We start from the raw sequence: 18,993 nt of genomic DNA on the forward strand, positions 1-18,993 counted from the left end.
TATCAAACAAACTTATACCCACTTCCCATCCCATGTCAATCTTTTCCTGTTTCTCTATGATAACCCTTGCTCACCTCAGTTCTCTTAATTCCCTAGCCCAAACTCTCAAGTATTCCTTGCAGTTTACAGCAGCCTCCTAACCGTTCTTCACTGGACCAGTGGTTTTTAACCTTCTTTCAATCTTAGAGCCTGTGGAGAATTTGACTGATGAAAGCTATGGATATTTCCCCAGATTAATAACCACATACACAAAAATCATGTGTAATGGGAGAGGGGCAAGGAGCACACATCACCTTAGATCCATCCAGGAGTCCTCAGGTTCCTTTCTATTGTTAGGGGTGGTGGTGGTGGGAGTGTGAAAGTGGAAACCCCTCTGCAGGACTAACCAGGCCAGGTTCTTTCTAGACTCATCTCCAGTCATATATCCCAAGTTTAGCTAGCGCGTACAGGGCAAGTACTTTCGCATCTGCTTTTGAAGTTCTTGCTACTTAGAACACTCTTCCCCTCCACTCCAACCTGGCGCAGTTTTCACCAAAGTCCAACTCAAATGTTGCCTCTTAGATGCCTTCCCTGACACCAATCTGTCGGAGAAACCCCCTCGCCTGTGTGCCTGTAACACTGTTTATACCTTCGATAGCACCGACCACGTTATCTCAGTGGTTAAGATGCCTCTCGCCTCACTGTGTGCTCCTCCAAAGCAGGGATGGTGTGTCAGTCATCATTGTATCCTCGACGTTCTAGAACGCGCGTGGCACCGTGTAGGTACCCGCAACGTTTATTAAACTCCTTTTTGGGTAGCTCGGCTCACAGTCCGCGATCGGCAAGTTTACCACAGGTTTGGAGAAGACAAATAACGCTTAGCAGAAAGCCGAGCGATCTGTCCTTTTCGTGGTGAATCAGCCAGAGGAAGAGTGAGCGTGGAGCCTGGCTCTGGGAAATAGGTTAACCAAGGTAACCGCTTGCGCACACGAGTGAATAAGCCTCAGCTAGAAAACCTGAGACACAGGGTCAAGAAAAAGGAAGCCGCACGGCATGCTGGGATCTGTGGGATGTAAGGCCGCATTGCACGCCGGGACTTGTAGTCCGGTTCCCCCCCCCCCCCCCCCCGCCACGCCCTTCAGACCCGTTACATTCGGCTACATTCAACCACGTCTTTACACAGATAAGGTGAAGTATTGATCGTCCAGCACAGAATGAAGGGTCTTCTTAAGCCAAGTTACCAGTTAGCACGTTTTAGAGTAAATACCTTTTCGGCGTCGGCAACCGAGAAAGCGCACTGGGTGCGGAAGCGCACGCGCAACGCTAGTAGTTTTTTTTTTTTTTTCCCCTCCCCCTCCCCGCTAGAGTGCCCGCAGCAGGCCCCGCCCCCGGGAGCGCCGGCTCCGCGCGCGTGCGTCGTCCTCGTGAGGCCGCCTTGAGCCGGGTGGCGCAGGCGCAGTGTCCCCGGGCCAAGATGGCGGCGCGGCGCTCCACACGCTGGTTGCTGGTGGCTGTGGGGACCCCGCGGCTGCCGGCTGCAGCGGGGAGAGGGGCCCGGCCGCCCATGGGGGGCGTGGTGGGGGCGTCGCTGGGCCGCAATTTGAGCGTCACCGCCTTCCCGCCTTCCCTGGGAGGTCGCGGTCCCGGGGCGCTGCTGACATTGAGACCCGGTGTCAGCTTCACAGGTGAGGGTAGGCTCTAGCGCCCAAGGCCTGTAAAGGAGTGACTCTCTTCGCTCCAGCCACGAGGGTAGCGGGATGGAGTGTGTCTTCTGACCTACTTGCGGAACCGCTTTGGGGAGGTGGGCCGGCAGGAGGCAGAGAGGCCCAAATGGCTGCTCAGAAGCGGCGAAGGAGGAAGAGCTGCGTGGAGCCTCGAGCGGAGGGGACGAAACGCTCCGAGGCCGTGAACCTTCACCTCTCTGGCAATATTTCTGGAGGCCTCTTTCCCGCCATCTAGTGCTCCCCTGCCCAATTCCTTTCTCATCCCTCTACTTCCTAGCCTGTAGCGGCGGGGCAGAGGTAACTGCCATTCGGTGAGCACCGGCTCTTTGGCTCCGTGGGCACTGTGTACCTGGTCTCTCTTGATGGTAACAGCCCTACAAGGTGGGGATAATCATCCCCATTTTAAAGAATGGGAAACTGAGGTTCTAGCAGAGTTGACCCGCCCAAGGTCATAAAGTTAGATAAGGAGAGTTGTCTCGAACCTAGAATTGTTCTTTCAGAGCTTAGTCTCTTCTGCCACATGGTGTAGATCGAAGGGCACACTGTTTTTTAGAGGTCTTTATGTTGGTTATTGGGCTTCCCTGGTGGCTCAGTGCGGAAGATGCAGGTTCTATCCCTGGGTCGGGGAGATCCCATGGAGAAGGAAATGGCACCCCACTCCATTATTGGTACCTGGGAAATTCCATGGGCAGAGCCTTGCGGGCTACAGTCCTTGGAGTCAGGAAGAGTCGGACACTTTAGGGACTGAGCACAGTGTGTTGCTTATTACAATAAAAATGCAAACTAATATTTACTAAGCACTTTCTATGTATGAGGCATGGATTGCTTCCATGAGGTAAACACTTACTATTATTTGGCCAAGCTGGTGGTCTTGTGGGATATTAGTCCCCCAACCAGGAGTGGAGCTGGGCCCCTGCAGTGAAAGTGAGAACTCCTAACCACTGGACTGCCAGGGAATTCCTACTGTTACTCTGTTTTATAGGTTAAGTAACCGAGTCTTAGATGTTAACCTTAGAATGTCACAAAACTAGAAAGGGATTGCTCCTTGCCTGCTGCTTCTGTAATTGATGGGGGTGATCTTGAATTAGCATATATTAAGCTTTTTAGCTTAGCCATGGTGGTTTCTTATGCTGTGTGTTTGGGCAATGTCCTTTATAGTGAGATAAGGAAGGAGGAAACTGAACCACTAATTATGTGCCTGAATTGTGCTTGATGTTTGTGTCCCCTAGAATTTGTGCAAATGCTATTTATCTATAAACTTACAGAGATGATTAATTAGAGGGGCCTGACAAGGTAATTTACTTAAGATAATGTCCTAATAAGATCCAGTTTTGTAATGCTTACATAAAAGCCAGTCATTATGTATCAGTAATTGTGATTGCCTTGTACAGTGAACACTGGTTCCAGTTGTGTGTGTGTGTGAGAGAGAGAGAGAGACAGAGAGAAACCTGGGTGGATTATTTAAATCCTTTTGTGCTGCTCATTCCTTAATTGAAAATATTTTAGTTTACAGGTATTTATTGAGGACTTGTCATATGCCAGGTTCTGTTCTAGGTACTGGAGATACAGCAGAGAACAAAGAGATGGGATGTGATTTTGGTCAGGTGATCCCATTTGTTTATTGTGTTCCTGCTACCTATATTTCCTCACAGTAGTCTGCCCTGGTTTCCTCAGGATTTGGAAGTGATGTCATGCTGTATTTCTCAGTATGAGCAAAAGTGGTCATTTTTAGGTTTTGCCAACAGTTTCTAATATCAGGGTTGTTGTGAATAGCATTTGCCTGCATCTTTATGCTGAAATATAATTCCTTAGATATCTGTGAAGGTAAATTTGTTCATATCACATATGTACACATTTGGAGAACATTTTTTGGTGATTGTGTATGTGTGAAAGGAGACAGACAAGCGCTAAATGGGAGCCTGGCATGGGGTCATTACTGAGGAGCTATGCGGTCAGCTGTCCTTTTCCTCAAGTGAGCCCAGTGCCCACAGTGGGCATGTTTTGTATCAGGTGTTGAACATGTGTGAGAGGTAGTGTCCTTCATGGTGCTCTGTTACCTATCACATCTTAGGGCATCAACTCAGCTCCCAAACGTTGGTCTGCGATCTCATCGCAAATCCAGTAGTACAATTAGATGATGTTAAAACAACACTTTATATCTGACTTGTTCTCCCAGAGTGGAAGGTAGTTTCCTCACACCTTCTCCCAGAGTGGAAGGTTGGCTATTCTTGGAATGACTTTGGAGGCTTATCCTATTCTGGCTTGTTCTGAAATTGTCCAGACATTTATTGGTCATATCTTGGGTGGTGGGGAATGTATCTATTAAGTGAACTCTTGCTGTATCATTGCTAATCTTTGATGCTTTGGGGATGGTGTCAGAAGCCATCAAACTTCTAGTTCAGTGTGACTTGTCTTTATATTCAGTTTTACACATTACTGTCTTCCTGTTCTTAACCCAAGCCCAAGTGGTCTCCTCATGATGTTGAACCTGCAGCTTCCAGAACCTTTGCCACTACCGACCTCTGCCTTCTGGATTAAAGGGGGATGGGGGGAAGAGGCAGGGTGGGTCAAGGTAACCCCTCACCCCTGCAGTGAAGCGAAGCGCTCAGACACTAGCTCTGCTGTTTTTTCTCAAATATGACCAAAGAAAGTGGTACCTGCTGCTCCCTCACTATCTGCTTTTCATATTTTAGGAAATCTAGGGTGAGTCGGGGGATGGGGATCCAGAAAATATGGATCTGCTTCCTGCTTCTGATTTGTAATGGCAAACCAGTATTCTTGCCTTGAGAACCCCATGAACAGTATGAAAAGGCAAAAAGGTAGGACACTGAAAGATGAACTCCCCAGGTCAGTAGGTGCCCAATATGCTACTGGAGATCAGTGGAGAACTAACTTCAGAAAGAATGAGATGGAGCCAAAGCAACACCAGTTGTGGTTGTGACTGGTGATGGAAGTAAAGTCCAATGCTGTAAAGAGCAATGTTGCATAGGAACCCGGAATGTTAGGTCCACGCTGCTGCTGCTGCTGCTGCTAAGTCGCTTCAATTGTGTCTGACTTTGTGTGACCCCATAGACCGCAGCCCACCAGGCTCCTCCATCCCTGGGATTCTCCAGGCAAGAGTACTGGAGTGGGTTGCCATTGCCTTCTCCATAAATCAAGGCGAATTGGAAATGGTCAAACAGGAGATGGAACATCAATATTTTAGGAGTCAGCAAACTAAAATGAACTGAAATAGTGAATTTAACTCAGATGACCATTATATCTACTACTGTGGGCAAGAATCCCTTAGAAGAAATGGAGTAGCCATCATGGTCAAAAAAAAGAGTCTGAAATGCAGTACTTGGATGCAATCTCAAAAACAATAGAATGATCTCTGTTTGTTTCCAAGGAAAACCATTCAGTATCACAGTAATCCAAGTCTATGCCCCAACCAGTAATGCTGAAGAAGCTGAAGTTGAACAGTTCTATGAAGACCTACAAGACCTTCTAGAACTAACACCCAAAAAAAGATGTCCTTTTCATTATAGAGGACTAGAATGCAAAAGTAGGAAGTCAAGAAATACCTGGAGTAACGGGCAAATTTGGCCTTGGAGTACAGAATGAAGCAGGGCAAAGGCTAGTGGAGTTTTGCCAAGAGAACGGACTGGTCATAGCAGACACCCTCTTCCAACCACACGAGAGATGACTCAACACATGGACATCACCAGATGGTCAACACCGAAATCACATTGATTATATTCTTTGCAGCCAAAGTTGGAGAGGCTCTATACAGTCAGCAAAACAAGACCAGGAGCTGAGTGTGGCTCAGATCATGAACTCATTGCCAAATTCAGACTTAAATTGAAGAAAGTAGAGAAAACCATTAGACCTTTCAGGTATGACCTAAGTCAAATCCCTTATGACTATACAATGTAAATAAGAAATAGATTCAAGGGATCAGATCTGATAGAGTGCCTGAAGAACTATGGACGGAGGTCCATGACGTTGTACAGGAGGCAGGGATCAAGACCATCCCCAGGAAAAAGAAATGCAAGAAGACAAAATGGTTGTCTGAGGAGGCCTTACAAATAGCTGTGAAAAGAAGAGAAGTGAAAGGCAAAGGAGTAAAGGAAAGATACATCCATTTGAATGCAGAGTTCCAAAGAATAGCAAGGAGATATTTAAGAAAGCCTTCTTCAGTGATCAATGCAAAGAAATAGAGGAAAACAGTAGAATGGGAAAGACTAGAGATTTCTTCAAGAAAATTAGAGATACCAAGGGAACATTTCATGCAAAGATGGGCTTAATAAAAGACAGAAATTGTATGGACCTAATAGAAGCAGAAGATACTAAGAAGAGGTGGCAAGAATACACGTAACTATACAAAAAAGATCTTCATGACCCAGATAATCATGATGGTGTGATCACTCACCTAGAGCCAGACATCCTGGAATATGAAGTCAAGTGGGCCTTAGGAAGCATCACTACGAACAAAGCTAGTGTAGGTGATGGAATTCCAGTTGGGCTATTTCAAGTCCTAAAAGATGATGCTGTGAAAGTGCTGCACTCAATATGCCAGCAAATGTGGAAAACTCCGCAGTGGCCACAGGACCGGAAAGGTCAGTTTTCATTCCAATCTCTAAGAAGGGCAATGCCAAAGAATGCTCAAACTACCACACAATTGCACTCATCTCACACACTAGCAAAGTAATGCTCAAAATTCTCCAAGCCAGGCTTCGACAGTATGTGAACCGTGAACTTCCAGATGTTCAAGCTGGATTTAGAAAAGGCAGAGGAACCAGGGGTCAAATTGCCAACATCCGTTGGATCATTGAAAAAGTGAGAGAGTTCCAGAGAAACATCTGCTTTATTGACTATGCCAAAGCCTTTGACTGTGTGGATCACAGCAAACTGGAAAATTCTTAAAAGAGATGGGAATACCAGACCACCTGACCTGCCTCCTGAGAGATCTGTATGCAGGTCAGGAAGCAACAGTTAGAACTGGACATGGAACAACAGACTGGTTCCAAATCTGGAAAGGAGTATGTCAAGGCTGTATATTGTCACCTGCTTATTTAACTTATATGCAGAGTACGTCATGAGAAATGCTGGACTGGATGAAGCACTAGCTGTAATCAGGATTGCTGGGAGAAATATCAATAACATCAGATATGCAGATGACACCACCCTTGTGGCAGAATGTGAAGAATAACTAAAGAGCCTCTTGATGAAAGTGAAACAGGAGGGTGAAAAAGTTGGCTTGAAACTCAACATTCAGAAAACGAAGATCATGGCATCTGGTCCCATTACTTCATGGCAAATAGATGGGGAAACAGTGGAAACAGTGACAGACTTTATTTTCTTGGGCTCCAAAATCACTGTCAATGGTGACTGCAGCCATGAAATTAAAAGATGCTTGCTCCTTGGAAGAAAAGTTATGACCAACCTAGACAGCATATTAAAAAGCAGAAACATTACTGTGCCAACAGAGATCCGTCTAGTCAAAACTATGGTTTTTCCGGTGGTCATGTATGGATGTGAGAGTTGGACTGTGAAGAAAGCTGAGCACCAAAGAATTGATGCTTTTGAACTGTGGTGTTGGAGAAGACTCTTGAGAGTCCCTGGACTGCAAGAAATTCCAACCAGTCCATCCTAAAGGAAATTGGTCCTGAATATTCATTGGAAGGACTGATGCTGAAACTCCAATATTTTGGCCACCTGATGCAAAGAGCTGACTCATTGGAAAAGACCCTGATGCTGGGAAAGATAAGGCAGGAGGAGAAGGGGATGACAGAGGATAAGATAGTTGGATGACATCACCAACTCAATGGACATGAGTTTGAGGAAACTCTGGGAGTTGGTGATGCACAGGAAGGCCTGGTGTGCTGCAGTCCATGGGGTCGCAAAGAGTCAGACATGACTGAGCGACTGAACTGACCGTTTCCTACTCGTTCTCTTGTCTGATTATCCTTAATCTTGGCACCCTTCCTGGATATGCTCATACCCTTGGCTGTCTTTTGTGCCTACACAGATTTTAAGTAGTTTCCCAGTCCTTGTTGTTAATGGTTTGAGAGTTCTTTTTCATGCAAATCTGATCAAGTCTCTGTTTAAGACTTGCAGTAGCTCCCTGTTGTCCTCACGATAAAATCCAAACTTTAGCATCACTGACTCGATGGATGTGAGTTTGAGCAAATTTGGGGAGATAGTGAAGGATAGGGAAGACTGGTGTACTGCAGTCCATGGGGTCACAAAAAGTCAGACACGATTTAGCCATTGAACAACAGCAACAACTAACATACTCAGAGGCCCTTCTGTTTATTCCCAGCACCTATCATTATATCTCTAACCACCCCTCTACCCCACCCCACCTCCACACACACTTACTTGAGTCTCCAGTCATGTCGTAGCACCTGCAGTTGCACAACGACTTTCTCCCTCCAGACCAAAGGGAGAACTTTTGAAAGCGAATGAGAATGCTATTGCAAACAACGCCAGGACTGCAGGCATAAATCTGGACGGATTCCGGCCCTCCTTAGCCAAATTAATTTCTGCAGCTTAACAGCAGCTGCCTTAGAATACCTTCATTGAAACTTCTGAGACTGGGTTGTGCTGGTTTTCAGCTGCGGGTGATTCTGCCCTCCAGGGGGCAACTGGCAGTGTCTGGAGTTTTAGTTACCTGTTTGAGACTGGGAGGTGCTCCTGGTAACTAGGTAGCTGAGGATCCTGCTAACACATCTTCCAATAAGCACATAGGTATGTTAGGATAAAAGTAAATACACAGAGCAGCAATAAGAAAGTACCAGAGAATAAGTGGCTGAAAAAGGTTACTTTTTTCACAGTTCTGAAGGCTGTAGTTCGAGATTTTTGTTAGGGTCCTCTTTAAAGATCCCCGTTTCCAAATACAGTCACTTTCTGAGGTGCTGAGGGTTAGGACTTCAGCATATAAATTTGGGCGGGGGACAGAATTCAGCCCTTAACAGCACCCCCACCCCCCAGCAGGGAATCTGATCCTCCCATCTTCAACAGTGTGGAGGTTGAGAGGCCCTGGTTAGGGGATACTGTTGTGAGTTCTCACTCTGCGTCCCTGTGCACTAACATCCCTTCTCACACTGCTTCCCACATGCCCCTGCTGGGTTGGAAGCTCCTTAAGGGCACTGGCTTTGAGTCTTTCACTCAGTCTGTGTCCTCAATGCCTAGTCCAGTGTTGAGATCATGAATGAATGCAAGCTCCCAGAGGGCAGGGCCTTTGGCGTGATTTGCTGCTTTCTGCTTGCAAGGAGCCCAGTGCCTGGCAGGCATGTTTGCTGAATGAGTGCTGAATCTCTGGCAGGGGAACCTTTGACTTAAAAACCTGGAGCTGCCTCCTGGTCCTCGTTCTCTTTCTTGGCCCTCCCCTCTGCTTTAACTTGGCCTGTTCTGCACCACCCCAGCCCCGCCTTCCCTATCTTCAGTTGTCACAGGATGGGTTGGGGGTTAGGAGGCAGGTTGTAGAGCGGCTCCCCCACCTTCACTTGGTGACAGGTCGGTAGAGTAGAGGGAGGTTGAGTAGCTGTGTCCCATCAGCCTCCTCCCTGCTGCTGATGCAAGAGGCCTGAAAGGAAGGCAGGGCGTGGAGGCAGGGCTGCCATATGCTCTGACGTGCTCTGGGGTCAACAGAGGTTCTGGCACAAGGTTGTTTAAGCTTGTGCGTCTGTATATATGTATTGATTGTTTCTAGGGGAGGGGTCAGTGCTTTTATCACATGCTCCTAAAGAGATCTGTGACGCTGAAGACCAACAATCATTTCTTTAGCCCAGCAGTTCTCAAACAGTGTGCAGCAGAATCATCCCCTGGAGGGCTTGTTAGACACGGCTTGTTGGACCCTACCTCCAGAGTTTTGAATTCAGGTTTGGGTGGCACCTGAAAAATGTACATCAGGAGGCCGATGATGCTGCTAGTTCAGGGACCACACTCTGAAAACCACCCCGTAAGCAGATGTTCAGGGTCGCATGGTGGCGGGAGAGAACCTGGGGAGCTGTTGAGCTTTAAGTGAGGTGAGTCTCTGCCAGCACCTGGGATGTGGCAAGTGCTCTGCCAGCTGTGTAACAGGAGAGTGAAATCGATTTTCAGTCATCGCCAGGTGCAGCCCCATCTCTGGAGAGGTAATGAGGCTGCAGCCCTTGTGTAGTCCAGGAGGACTAGCCACACCCCGCACTCTGATTTTTGTATTTTCCGTATACTCTGGATTTAGCCGTTTTTGGTTTTGTTTTTGGCTGCGCCGGCTCTCTGTTGCTGCACTCAGGCTTCTCCTTGCAGTGGCTTCTTGTTATGGAGCACAGACCCTAGAGCACGTGGGCTCAGTAGCTGTGGCTCACGGGCTTAGTTGCCCCACGGCGTGTGGGATCTTCCTGGACCAGGTATCAAACCTATGTCCCCTGCATTGGCAGGCAGATTCTTACCCACTGGACCACCAGGGAAGTCCCTTTAGCTGTTTCTGAGGTGCAGTGAGTTTGGTCTCCAGAAGGCTTGGAGGAGAACAGCCTCCAAAAGCTGTGACCTACCTCAGCTCCTTCATAGGTGTGGCCTGGCTGGTTGCTTACTCGCAATTTCCATTTGTTGAGTACATTCCCAGAGTGATTTTCTTTCCTTTTTTCTTTTTCAGGAGTAAAACGGTACCCTTTTGTTTGTACTGCCTCCTTCCACACGAGCACCCATTTGGCTAAAGAAGATTATTACCAGATACTAGGAGTGCCCCGGAATGCCAGCCAGAAGGAGATCAAGAAAGCCTATTACCAGGTCTGTGTAGAAGCCAGATTTTAGAGCCGAGACTGTGGAAACGATGGTGTGGATCTGGGTGACCTTGAGCCGTGCAGTGCACGCGCCCATACATGTAGGTTGTGTGCTGGCTGATAAAGCTGGCTTTGCTAGACCATGTTTCTCAGTGCCTGTGGCCATGCTGGTTAATGCTTCAGGAAATGGAGACTCAACCAGAGATTTTCTTTTAATCTTTTTCCATGGCTGTTTTTGTATTTAAGTCTATTCTGTGTCTTCTGAATTGGTAGATGTGGTGGTCTTAAGTTTTAGATACTCATTCTTTGCATTCAAATACAAGTTTATGAATTTAGAATTATTATTATTTTTTTAACTCAATAAATGTGAAACTCCCATCATCATATCCCAGAATGTGTTGGACTGATTGGTGAAGTGGCCTGTGAGTTATCTCAATCTGTGGTTTCCAGACTTTTGCTCTGATCAATAAACACAATAAAACACAACACAATAAAACACAACACAATAAAAATTTAAAAAAACTAAAGAGCAAGGGTGCCAATGTAGGAATGCTATCTTTTGTATTTTGCCTAATACAGATGTTAAAAATAATTAGGTACAATCTGTTAATATCATTTGATGGAAGAAAGCACCTTAATACCATAAAATCTAGGGAAGCCATAATGTCAGAATAAAGAAGATTAGTTTAATAAGGTTAATAAATACAATTTAAATTTTAAAAGTTACTTGGAGTTCCTGGTGGTCTGGTGGTTGGGATTCCAAGCTTTCACTGCCGTGGCCTGGGTTCAATCCCTGCTTGGGGATCTGAGATTCCACAAGCTGTGCACAGTGTGGCCAGAAAGAAGAGAAGTTTTTAAAATTATTTTTGTGCAAATTTGCTATGAGTCTTGATTTTTTTTTTTTTTTCTTTCTTTTTAAAATTTTTTTGGTGGGGAAATAAAAACTTTGGCTAAGCCTAATATTTGTGAACCAGTACTGATCAAGACCAAACCTAACAGCTTATGGCTTGAGTAGCTGTTCTCTCCACTCTCTCTCTCCCTCTTTCTCTTTTTTTAATGGGTAGAACTCACTGGTCTTTAGTTTATTCGAAGAGTTGTATAAGCAGCACTGCAATCAATTTGAGAACACTTTCAGCACCTCAAAAAGAAACCTCACGCTATAAGCCCTTATTCCCCGTTCTCCTCTCTCTTCTGCCTTTGAAATCGCTAGCCTACTTTCTGTCTCTAGGGATTTGCCTATTCTGGACACTTCATAGAAATGAAATCATGTAATATGTAGACTTTTGTGACTTTTTTTTTTTTAACTTCAGAATAATATTTACCAGGTTCCTCCACGTTGTAACAGATAGTAGTACTTCATTCCTTTTAGTGGTCAAATATTCTGTTGCATGGGTATACTACATTTTATTTATCTGTTCATCAGTTGATGGATATTGATTTTCCATACCCTCTCAAACATTTATTTGTAAAATTTTTGATGATGGCCATGCTGACCAGTGTGTCATACCTTACTATAGTTTTTTTGTTGTTTTTATTTTAAAGCCAGAACATTTATTGCATGACTAATCGTTGAAATCCTTAAGATGAACTGGATGCTGAACAGCTGCTCCCTTGGGTTTAGGTGCAGTTCTGTCACGGAATCCATGCCTGAATCTGGGGTATACAAGTTTTAGGTGCCTCATTCGACCAGTCCTGGTGGTATTTGGTCTTTTAGCTTTAGCACTGCAATTATACTTTCTCTTTGCTTGGCAGGGTAGCCACACTTGCCACAAGTTGACTTCTGAAGGTGGTAGGCCTTGGAGCCACAGCGGTGGCACAGCCTGTGCGTCTTACTCCGTCGCTTTCCAAACGATGATGTTCCCTTTGTCATCTTGCTTCTGCTGCTGAGACCAAAGCCCTTTTGTAGTTTTGATTTACATTTCTGTAATAATTAGCCGTGTTGAGCATCTTTTCATGTGCCCTTTGGCCATCTGTTTGTCTTCTTTGGAGAAATGTTTATTTGGGTCTTTTGCCCATTTTTTTTATTGGATTTTTTTTTCTTGCTAATATTGAGCTAGCTATATAAGCTGTTTGTATATTTTGGAAATTAATCTCTTTCCCCCATTCTGTAGGTTGTCTTTTCATTTTGTTTAGCTTCCTTTACTGTGCAAAACCTTTTAAGTATAATTTGGTCCCATTAATGTATTTTGTTCTTATTTCCATTACTCTGGGATATGGATCCAATATGATACTGCTGTGATTAATGTCAAAAGTGTTCTGCTTATGTTTTCCTCTAGGAGTTTTATAGTATCCAGTCTTATATTTAGGTCTTTAATCTATTTTGAGTTTATTTTTATATATGGTGTTAGAGGGAGAAGGAAATGGCAGCCCACTCCAGTGTTCTTGCCTGGAGAATTCCACGGACAGGGGAGCCTGGCGGGCTGTAGTTGATGAGGTTTCAAAGAGTCGGACATGATGGAGGGGCTATCACTCATGGTGTTAGAAAGTGTTCTAATTTTATTCTTTTATATACAGTTGTCCAGTTTTCCCAGCACCACTTATTGAAGAGGCTGTCTTTTCTCCATTGTATAGTCTTGCCTCCTTTGTTGTAGGTTAATTGACCATTGATGTATGGACTTGTTTCTGGTGCCAGACTGTTTTAGACTGGCTGCACCATTCTGGATTTTCACCATAGTGTGTGAGGGTTCTGATTTTTCTGCATCCTCGCCAATACTTATCTTTTTTTTTTTTTTTTTTAAACAACTGATTATCAGTTTATTAAAAAGGTTGTAATAGGCATCGGCAGTGGTGATTTCCACCTTGACTCCTGGCTCAATGCTGATGAAAATGATCTGCTTGACAATTTCAGAAGGGCTGTGCAGGTCAATGAGTCGCTTGTGGGTCCTCATCTGGAATCTATCCCAAGTCTTAGAACCTTCACTGCAAGGAGTTTTCCTTGTAGTTATTCTCAGAGTCTTGGTAGGCATCCGAACAGGTCCTTTCACTTAGAGATTCTTTTCCTTCGTGCCTCTGATCAGATCAGCACACAACCTTCTCCAGAGACTTCACGTTGCAGCTGGTGAGGGTGATCCTAATCTGGTGAATGGCCACCACTGGCTCCACGGGAGTCTTGCCGGTATCTTTAAAGGCCATGGTGCGGTGCGGCTTCCTGACTGCCTTGTTCCTCGGCCAGAGCGAACAGCAGTGAGTCAGGAGCAGGAGAAGGTGGCATCGAGCTCCGCTGCAGAGGCAACTGCGTCTTCCTCAAAGAGCCTGTCTTTTTGATCCAAGCCACCTTAGCAGGTGTGAAGTGATATCTCACTGTGGTTTTGATTAGCTTGTCCGTCTTGGGAGAGTAAATAGCTTGTCTCTCCTTTTGAGCTGGAAGGTCAGGTACCTGGCGGCAAAGGCAGGTGAAGATTGGCGAGATGGAGACTGGGACCAACTTATTGGGGCATGTGAGGCCCTTAGCACGTACTAGAGATTTCATTTAAGAGAGAGTAGAAACCATCCAAGTTTTTAGGTGTGAAAATAAAAAAATTGGGTAAAGTTGTGTAATTTGAAACCGAAAATTTAGAAAGTAGGCTTTACGGAGCAATTGCTGGGGTTGGACCTTGATGAAAACTTTTCACGTTTACATCATTTAATCCTCAAGGCAGAAGACTTGGTTAGGTTATGATGTGCTGCCGAGGCCACACAGCCGATCAGTGGCATTTAGGAGACTAAAATGCAGGTCTTTCTGAGTGCAAAGGGCCTTTCTTTGATCTCACAAGTGCATCGGCATTTCTTACCTTGGCCTGGAACCAGCCTTGCGACCCACCGTGATCTACTTTTTGCCTTGAGAGCTCCCTTCCGGCCGAGCCTCTGCCGTGCTTCCATCACATGCTGGTGTGAGGACCAGTGTCTCTGGTGCAGAGTGAGCAGCCAGCTGCGGGCAGAGATGGGACCGGCCGTCCCCACAGTTCCTTTCAGCTTCAGGACTCTGAGCCCTCCTTGCCCTCACACCAGGGAAACCCAGACTGGGAAGGCATCAGTAAGCTGCAGCAGACAGTCAGCACCTGCAAAGGTGTTGCACAGCACTGCTCAGCGTGGCCAGGAGGAAACCTTTGTGTTAGAGCTGCTCAGGTCTCCTGTGTACGCGGGACAGCCAAGTGAGGATAGTGTTTGAATTTTTAATATTTAAATCTGTGTTTTGAGTAGGTAATGCATTCCCCTTGTTCTGAATTCAGATAGTACAGAGGAGCGTGCAGTGAGAAGACCTCTCTTTCCCATCCATCCCCTCCCCGCTGTAGCAGTCAGCCTTTCCAGCTTAGTGTCTGCTCTTCCAAAACTAATTTATACAGCAGATATATCTACTTATTTATCCAGTTATTTCCCTCTTTTTGCATAGATGATAGTCTAATCAGATTTACTCTTTGGCATCTCTCACAAAGGACCCCAAGTTCTAAAGAATTAGTTGTTATTTCTGTTGAGAGATTTGTTGCAGTTGAAAAACATATACACACCTCAGAGTTGAAGAGATAGTTTTCTTTCTTTCCCTTTCCCAAAACTCAGTTTGCCATTTTGTAATAAACTTTTGATCAGAATTGAAAACTGAGCACAGTTCATGGAGTGTATGTTCTTAGTCCTGGCTGTGTGTGTTTTGCTTTTAGTGTGTTTTTATTGAGGTATAGGTGATATATTAGTATCAGGTGTACAACATAATGATTCAACATTCGTATACACTATGACATGATCATCATAATAAGTCTAGTTAGGGATGATTTAGTCTTAAATCTTGTCTTAAGAATTGCTGTTGTGAAGTCTGACAACTGCTACAAAGGAGGTGAGGTGTGACTGGTGTCTGGGGTTCAGTTTCAGTGATCATCTTGTGTCCATACTAATTGACCATTTCCTCCCTTAGCTTGCCAAGAAATATCACCCAGACACGAATAAGGATGATCCCAAAGCCAAGGAGAAGTTCTCCCAGCTGGCAGAGGCCTATGAGGTAACACGGCCCACCAGTGTGTGCAGTCCCTGTCTTTCAGCTGTGTGCGTGGGTCAGAGCGTGTTGCACTGGCAACCTGATGCGTGAGAAGGTTCAGTGGGAAGGCCATGTCCCCCTCCAGATCACCTTGTTGAAGGGGAAAAAAAAAACAAACTTCGCAATTCCAAAATGCTCACGTGAGCTCTCACTAGGAATCTCAACAAAGAACAGAACCCAATAATCTGTTTTCCCAGTCCCAGTCACTGGGACTTTAGCTGGGTCTGGGACCTTCTTGTCAGATTAAACAGTTCCATGCCTGTTTGGTGACTTCCCCCTTGTAGGGATGGTGGATGTTGTAAAAGAAGAAACCACCACTGCCCTGGAGGAGTGTAAAATGTCATCTGAGAGCGAAGAGGGTGTGAAACAGTTGCTGAACAAGTGCAGAGTTAAATGAGAGCGGACCTGCTTCTCAGACTCGGCCGTGCTGAAGGGGTTGGGGATATGTAGGGTGTCGTATATCAGCTGTGTATGTGTGTCTGTGTGTGTGCACGCATGCGTGTGCATCCCCCGCCCTGCCTCCGACCATTGGAGGGTGAGTCACAGATGTGTTCTCTCTCTGTTCCTGAGTGCTTCTGTGTGTGTTCTCTAAGGGCAGGCTATTTGCATAGCCTCAGTACAGTTGACAGGATCAGGACGTTTAATGTTGATAGGCCGCCACCACCGTCTGTACTTGGTGTCCGTGCCCTGGGCCCCGGGAGCCTCGGGGGCACTGACTGCTGGGCTTTTCTCGGCAGGTCCTGAGTGATGAAGTGAAGAGGAAGCAGTATGACACCTATGGCTCCGCTGGCTTCGATCCTGGGGCCGGCAGCTCTGGGCAGAGCTACTGGAAAGGAGGTCCCACGGTTGACCCAGAGGAGCTCTTCAGGAAGATCTTTGGGGAGTTCTCATCCTCCTCTTTTGGCGATTTCCAGAGTGTGTTCAATCAGCCTCAGGAGGTAAGCCCCTCATTTTGAAGAATTGTTCAAATTTCAGCTGCTAAGTGTGATGCAAACAGATTTTTTAGCAGTTTCTGTTTCTCAAAGAAAAAGATAAAGCAGCTTAAATGGAGTGATTGGGAGGCAGCCATCTTTGTAGGAAGTGGTTCCAGTATTTGAAAAACCATTAATAATGTGTACATTCAGTTCTACTGTATTCTTAGTTGCTTAATCAGAGCAGGCCCGTGGCTCTGAGAGTCCGTAGTTAGAGTGATTATTTTATGTAAAGCCTGTCTCGTTATTCTGGGAGGCGTAGTCCATAGGGAGGCACTGCCAGTCCTGCCTCTTCCGTGTTTATATCTTGTTTCAGGCATTATCAGAAGAGAACCCAAGGGTCGGGGAAAGTGTTTTACGATGTAAGTTATGACTATGGATCGTTTGAACTGTTAGGACCATGTGCAAATATTATCTGTGAACATTTTCAGTTTGTTGAAAAGCACATTTTCATTTACACAACAGGTATTATCTGTTGAAAATCGTGAGGAGTAGAGCAGAATCAGTTGAGTCCCATCTGTTCTTAACTTGACAGAGTACAAGTTAGAAAGTAAAAAGTGACTAGGGGAACAGATGAATTGGTGGAGCCATGAATAGGATTTTTAGGACAGTGAAAATACTTTGCATGATTCTATGAGGAGGATGTGTGTTGTTATACACTTGTTCAGACCCATAGAATATCCAGCACCAAGAGTGAACCCTAATGTAAACTGTGGGCTTTGGATGGTCATGCTGTGTCAATGTAGGTTCATCCTTGATAAAAAAAAAATGTATCATTCTGGTGAGTGATGTTGATGACAGGGTAGGCAGGCTGTGCACCTGTGGAGGCAAAGGTATGAGAGAAATCTCTACCTCCCTCACTGTTTTTTCAACTTAAAACTGCTTTAAAAAATAGAGTCTTTAAAAGAAACAGTAATTGTGAACTCCTAGCCAGCGCTCTCCCTTACTTTCAGAGCGGTAACAGTGGTCCCTTGATTTCTCTAGTACATCATGGACTTGACGTTCAATCAAGCTGCCAAGGGCGTCAACAAGGAGTTCACCGTGAACATCACTGACACCTGTGAGCGGTGTGATGGCAAAGGGAACGAGCCCGGCACCAAGGTTCAGCACTGCCACTACTGCGGCGGCTCCGGCATGGTGAGCCTGGTGCACCCTGCCTCCCCCGGGCTCCTGCCTCTGCCGCCTGCCTGTGCTTCCCCACCTCTACTACTGCGGCGGCTCCGGCCCGGTGAGCCTGGTGTGCCCTGCCTCCCCCGGGCTCCTGCCTCTGCCACCTGCCTGTGCTTCCCCACCTCCACTACTGCGGTGGCTCTGGCACGGTGAGCCTGGTGCGCCCTGCCTTCCCCGGGCTCCTGCCTCTGCCGCCTGCCTGTGCTTCCCCACCTCTCCTCTCCTCTGTGTGCCAGTGTACATGGGGCTTTGAGAGCTCTTTAGTGGGTGGGACTCTGTGATCTAGAACCTTCCACATTGTCCCAGGAGAGCTCTGTACAGAAGGAGCAAGGAAATTCTGCTGTCTTCTCTGAAAATACATTTCGGGGTATGTTGGTAATTGAAAATTGGGGGAGGGGAACTTAAATTTTGCTTGAAGTGTAATCTTTTTTTCTTTTTCTTTTTGGTAACTTTTAGATGTAATTCACACTTGTAAGACTAGTATGAATAACCACTCCCTTATTCCTTTTACCAAGCCTCAGCAGTTGTTAACATTTTGCCCCATTTGGTTTGTCATTTATAGTGTATATTTTCTAAGAGCAAGAACATTCTTTTATGTAACCACAGTATGTTCTCAAGATCAGGAAATTTAATGTCCAAACAATATTGTTATCTGTACTTACTCAGAGTTTTTCATTTGTCCTTATAATGTTCTTTTTACCCCAGACTCAGGATGCCGGTCTAGGACCTTGCGTCATGTTTGGTTGTCATATCTTTAGTCTCCTTTAATCAGTAACGATTTCTCAGTCTTTCTTTTATGACCTTGACCTTTTTTAGGATTGCAGACTAACTGCTTTGTAGGATGTCCCTCAGTTGGGTCATCTGATATTTCCTCATGATAAGATTCAGATTATGCATTTTTGGCAGAAACAGCACAGACATATAGTGCCCTTTGCGTGGATCATGTCAGGAGTCATGAGGTGTCAGTTTGTCCCATTAGCGATGATAATTACATTTGAACCCAGTCACTTAGTTAAGGAACTGTCCACCGGGTTTCTTCATTATAAAGTTATTATTTTTCCCTTTGAAATTAACAAGGAATTTGTGACTTACCTTGACACTATATGGATCTTCCCTGGTGGCTCAGATGGTAAAGCGTCTGCCTACAATGCCTACCATGTGGGAGACCCGGGTTCAGTCCCTGGGTCGGGAGGATCTCCTGGAGAAGGAAATGGCAACCCACTCCAGTATTCTTGCCTGGAAAATCCCATGGATGGTGGAACCTGGTAGGCTACAGTCCATGGGGTCTGTAAAATCCCCTGGATGGTGGAACCTGGTAGGCTACAGTCCAAAGAGTCCGAAATGACTGAGTGACTTCACTTTCACATTCTTCTTTGACACTATGTAAGTGTCCTGTCCCA

General features: G+C 45.6%; 1 protein-coding gene and 2 pseudogenes across 3 annotated transcripts in view; 1 reads left to right on the top strand and 2 right to left on the bottom strand.

The window, feature by feature from the left end:
* The first annotated feature begins 1,415 nt into the window (after window positions 1-1,415).
* The window catches only part of DNAJA3 (DnaJ heat shock protein family (Hsp40) member A3), a 31,327-nt gene continuing 13,749 nt past the window's right edge, over window positions 1,416-18,993 (top strand). For 2 of the 3 annotated variants that reach the window (XM_061402470.1, XM_061402471.1), the window contains exons 1-5: window positions 1,425-1,664; window positions 10,324-10,457; window positions 15,333-15,416; window positions 16,190-16,390; window positions 17,408-17,560. In XM_061402470.1, the coding sequence (XP_061258454.1) occupies window positions 1,454-1,664; window positions 10,324-10,457; window positions 15,333-15,416; window positions 16,190-16,390; window positions 17,408-17,560 (783 nt within the window). In that variant the 5' untranslated portion in view covers window positions 1,425-1,453. Of the gene's footprint in view, window positions 1,665-10,323; window positions 10,458-15,332; window positions 15,417-16,189; window positions 16,391-17,407; window positions 17,561-18,993 lie in introns of all 3 variants that reach the window. The other variant, XM_061402472.1, reaches the window with a different exon arrangement.
* LOC133238878 (large ribosomal subunit protein eL37-like) lies at window positions 11,817-12,326 on the bottom strand (annotated as a pseudogene).
* LOC133238870 (small ribosomal subunit protein uS10-like) lies at window positions 12,504-13,670 on the bottom strand (annotated as a pseudogene).

Source organism: Bos javanicus, chromosome 25 (assembly GCF_032452875.1).
Source record: "Bos javanicus breed banteng chromosome 25, ARS-OSU_banteng_1.0, whole genome shotgun sequence".
NCBI classification, from domain to species: Eukaryota; Metazoa; Chordata; class Mammalia; order Artiodactyla; family Bovidae; genus Bos; species Bos javanicus.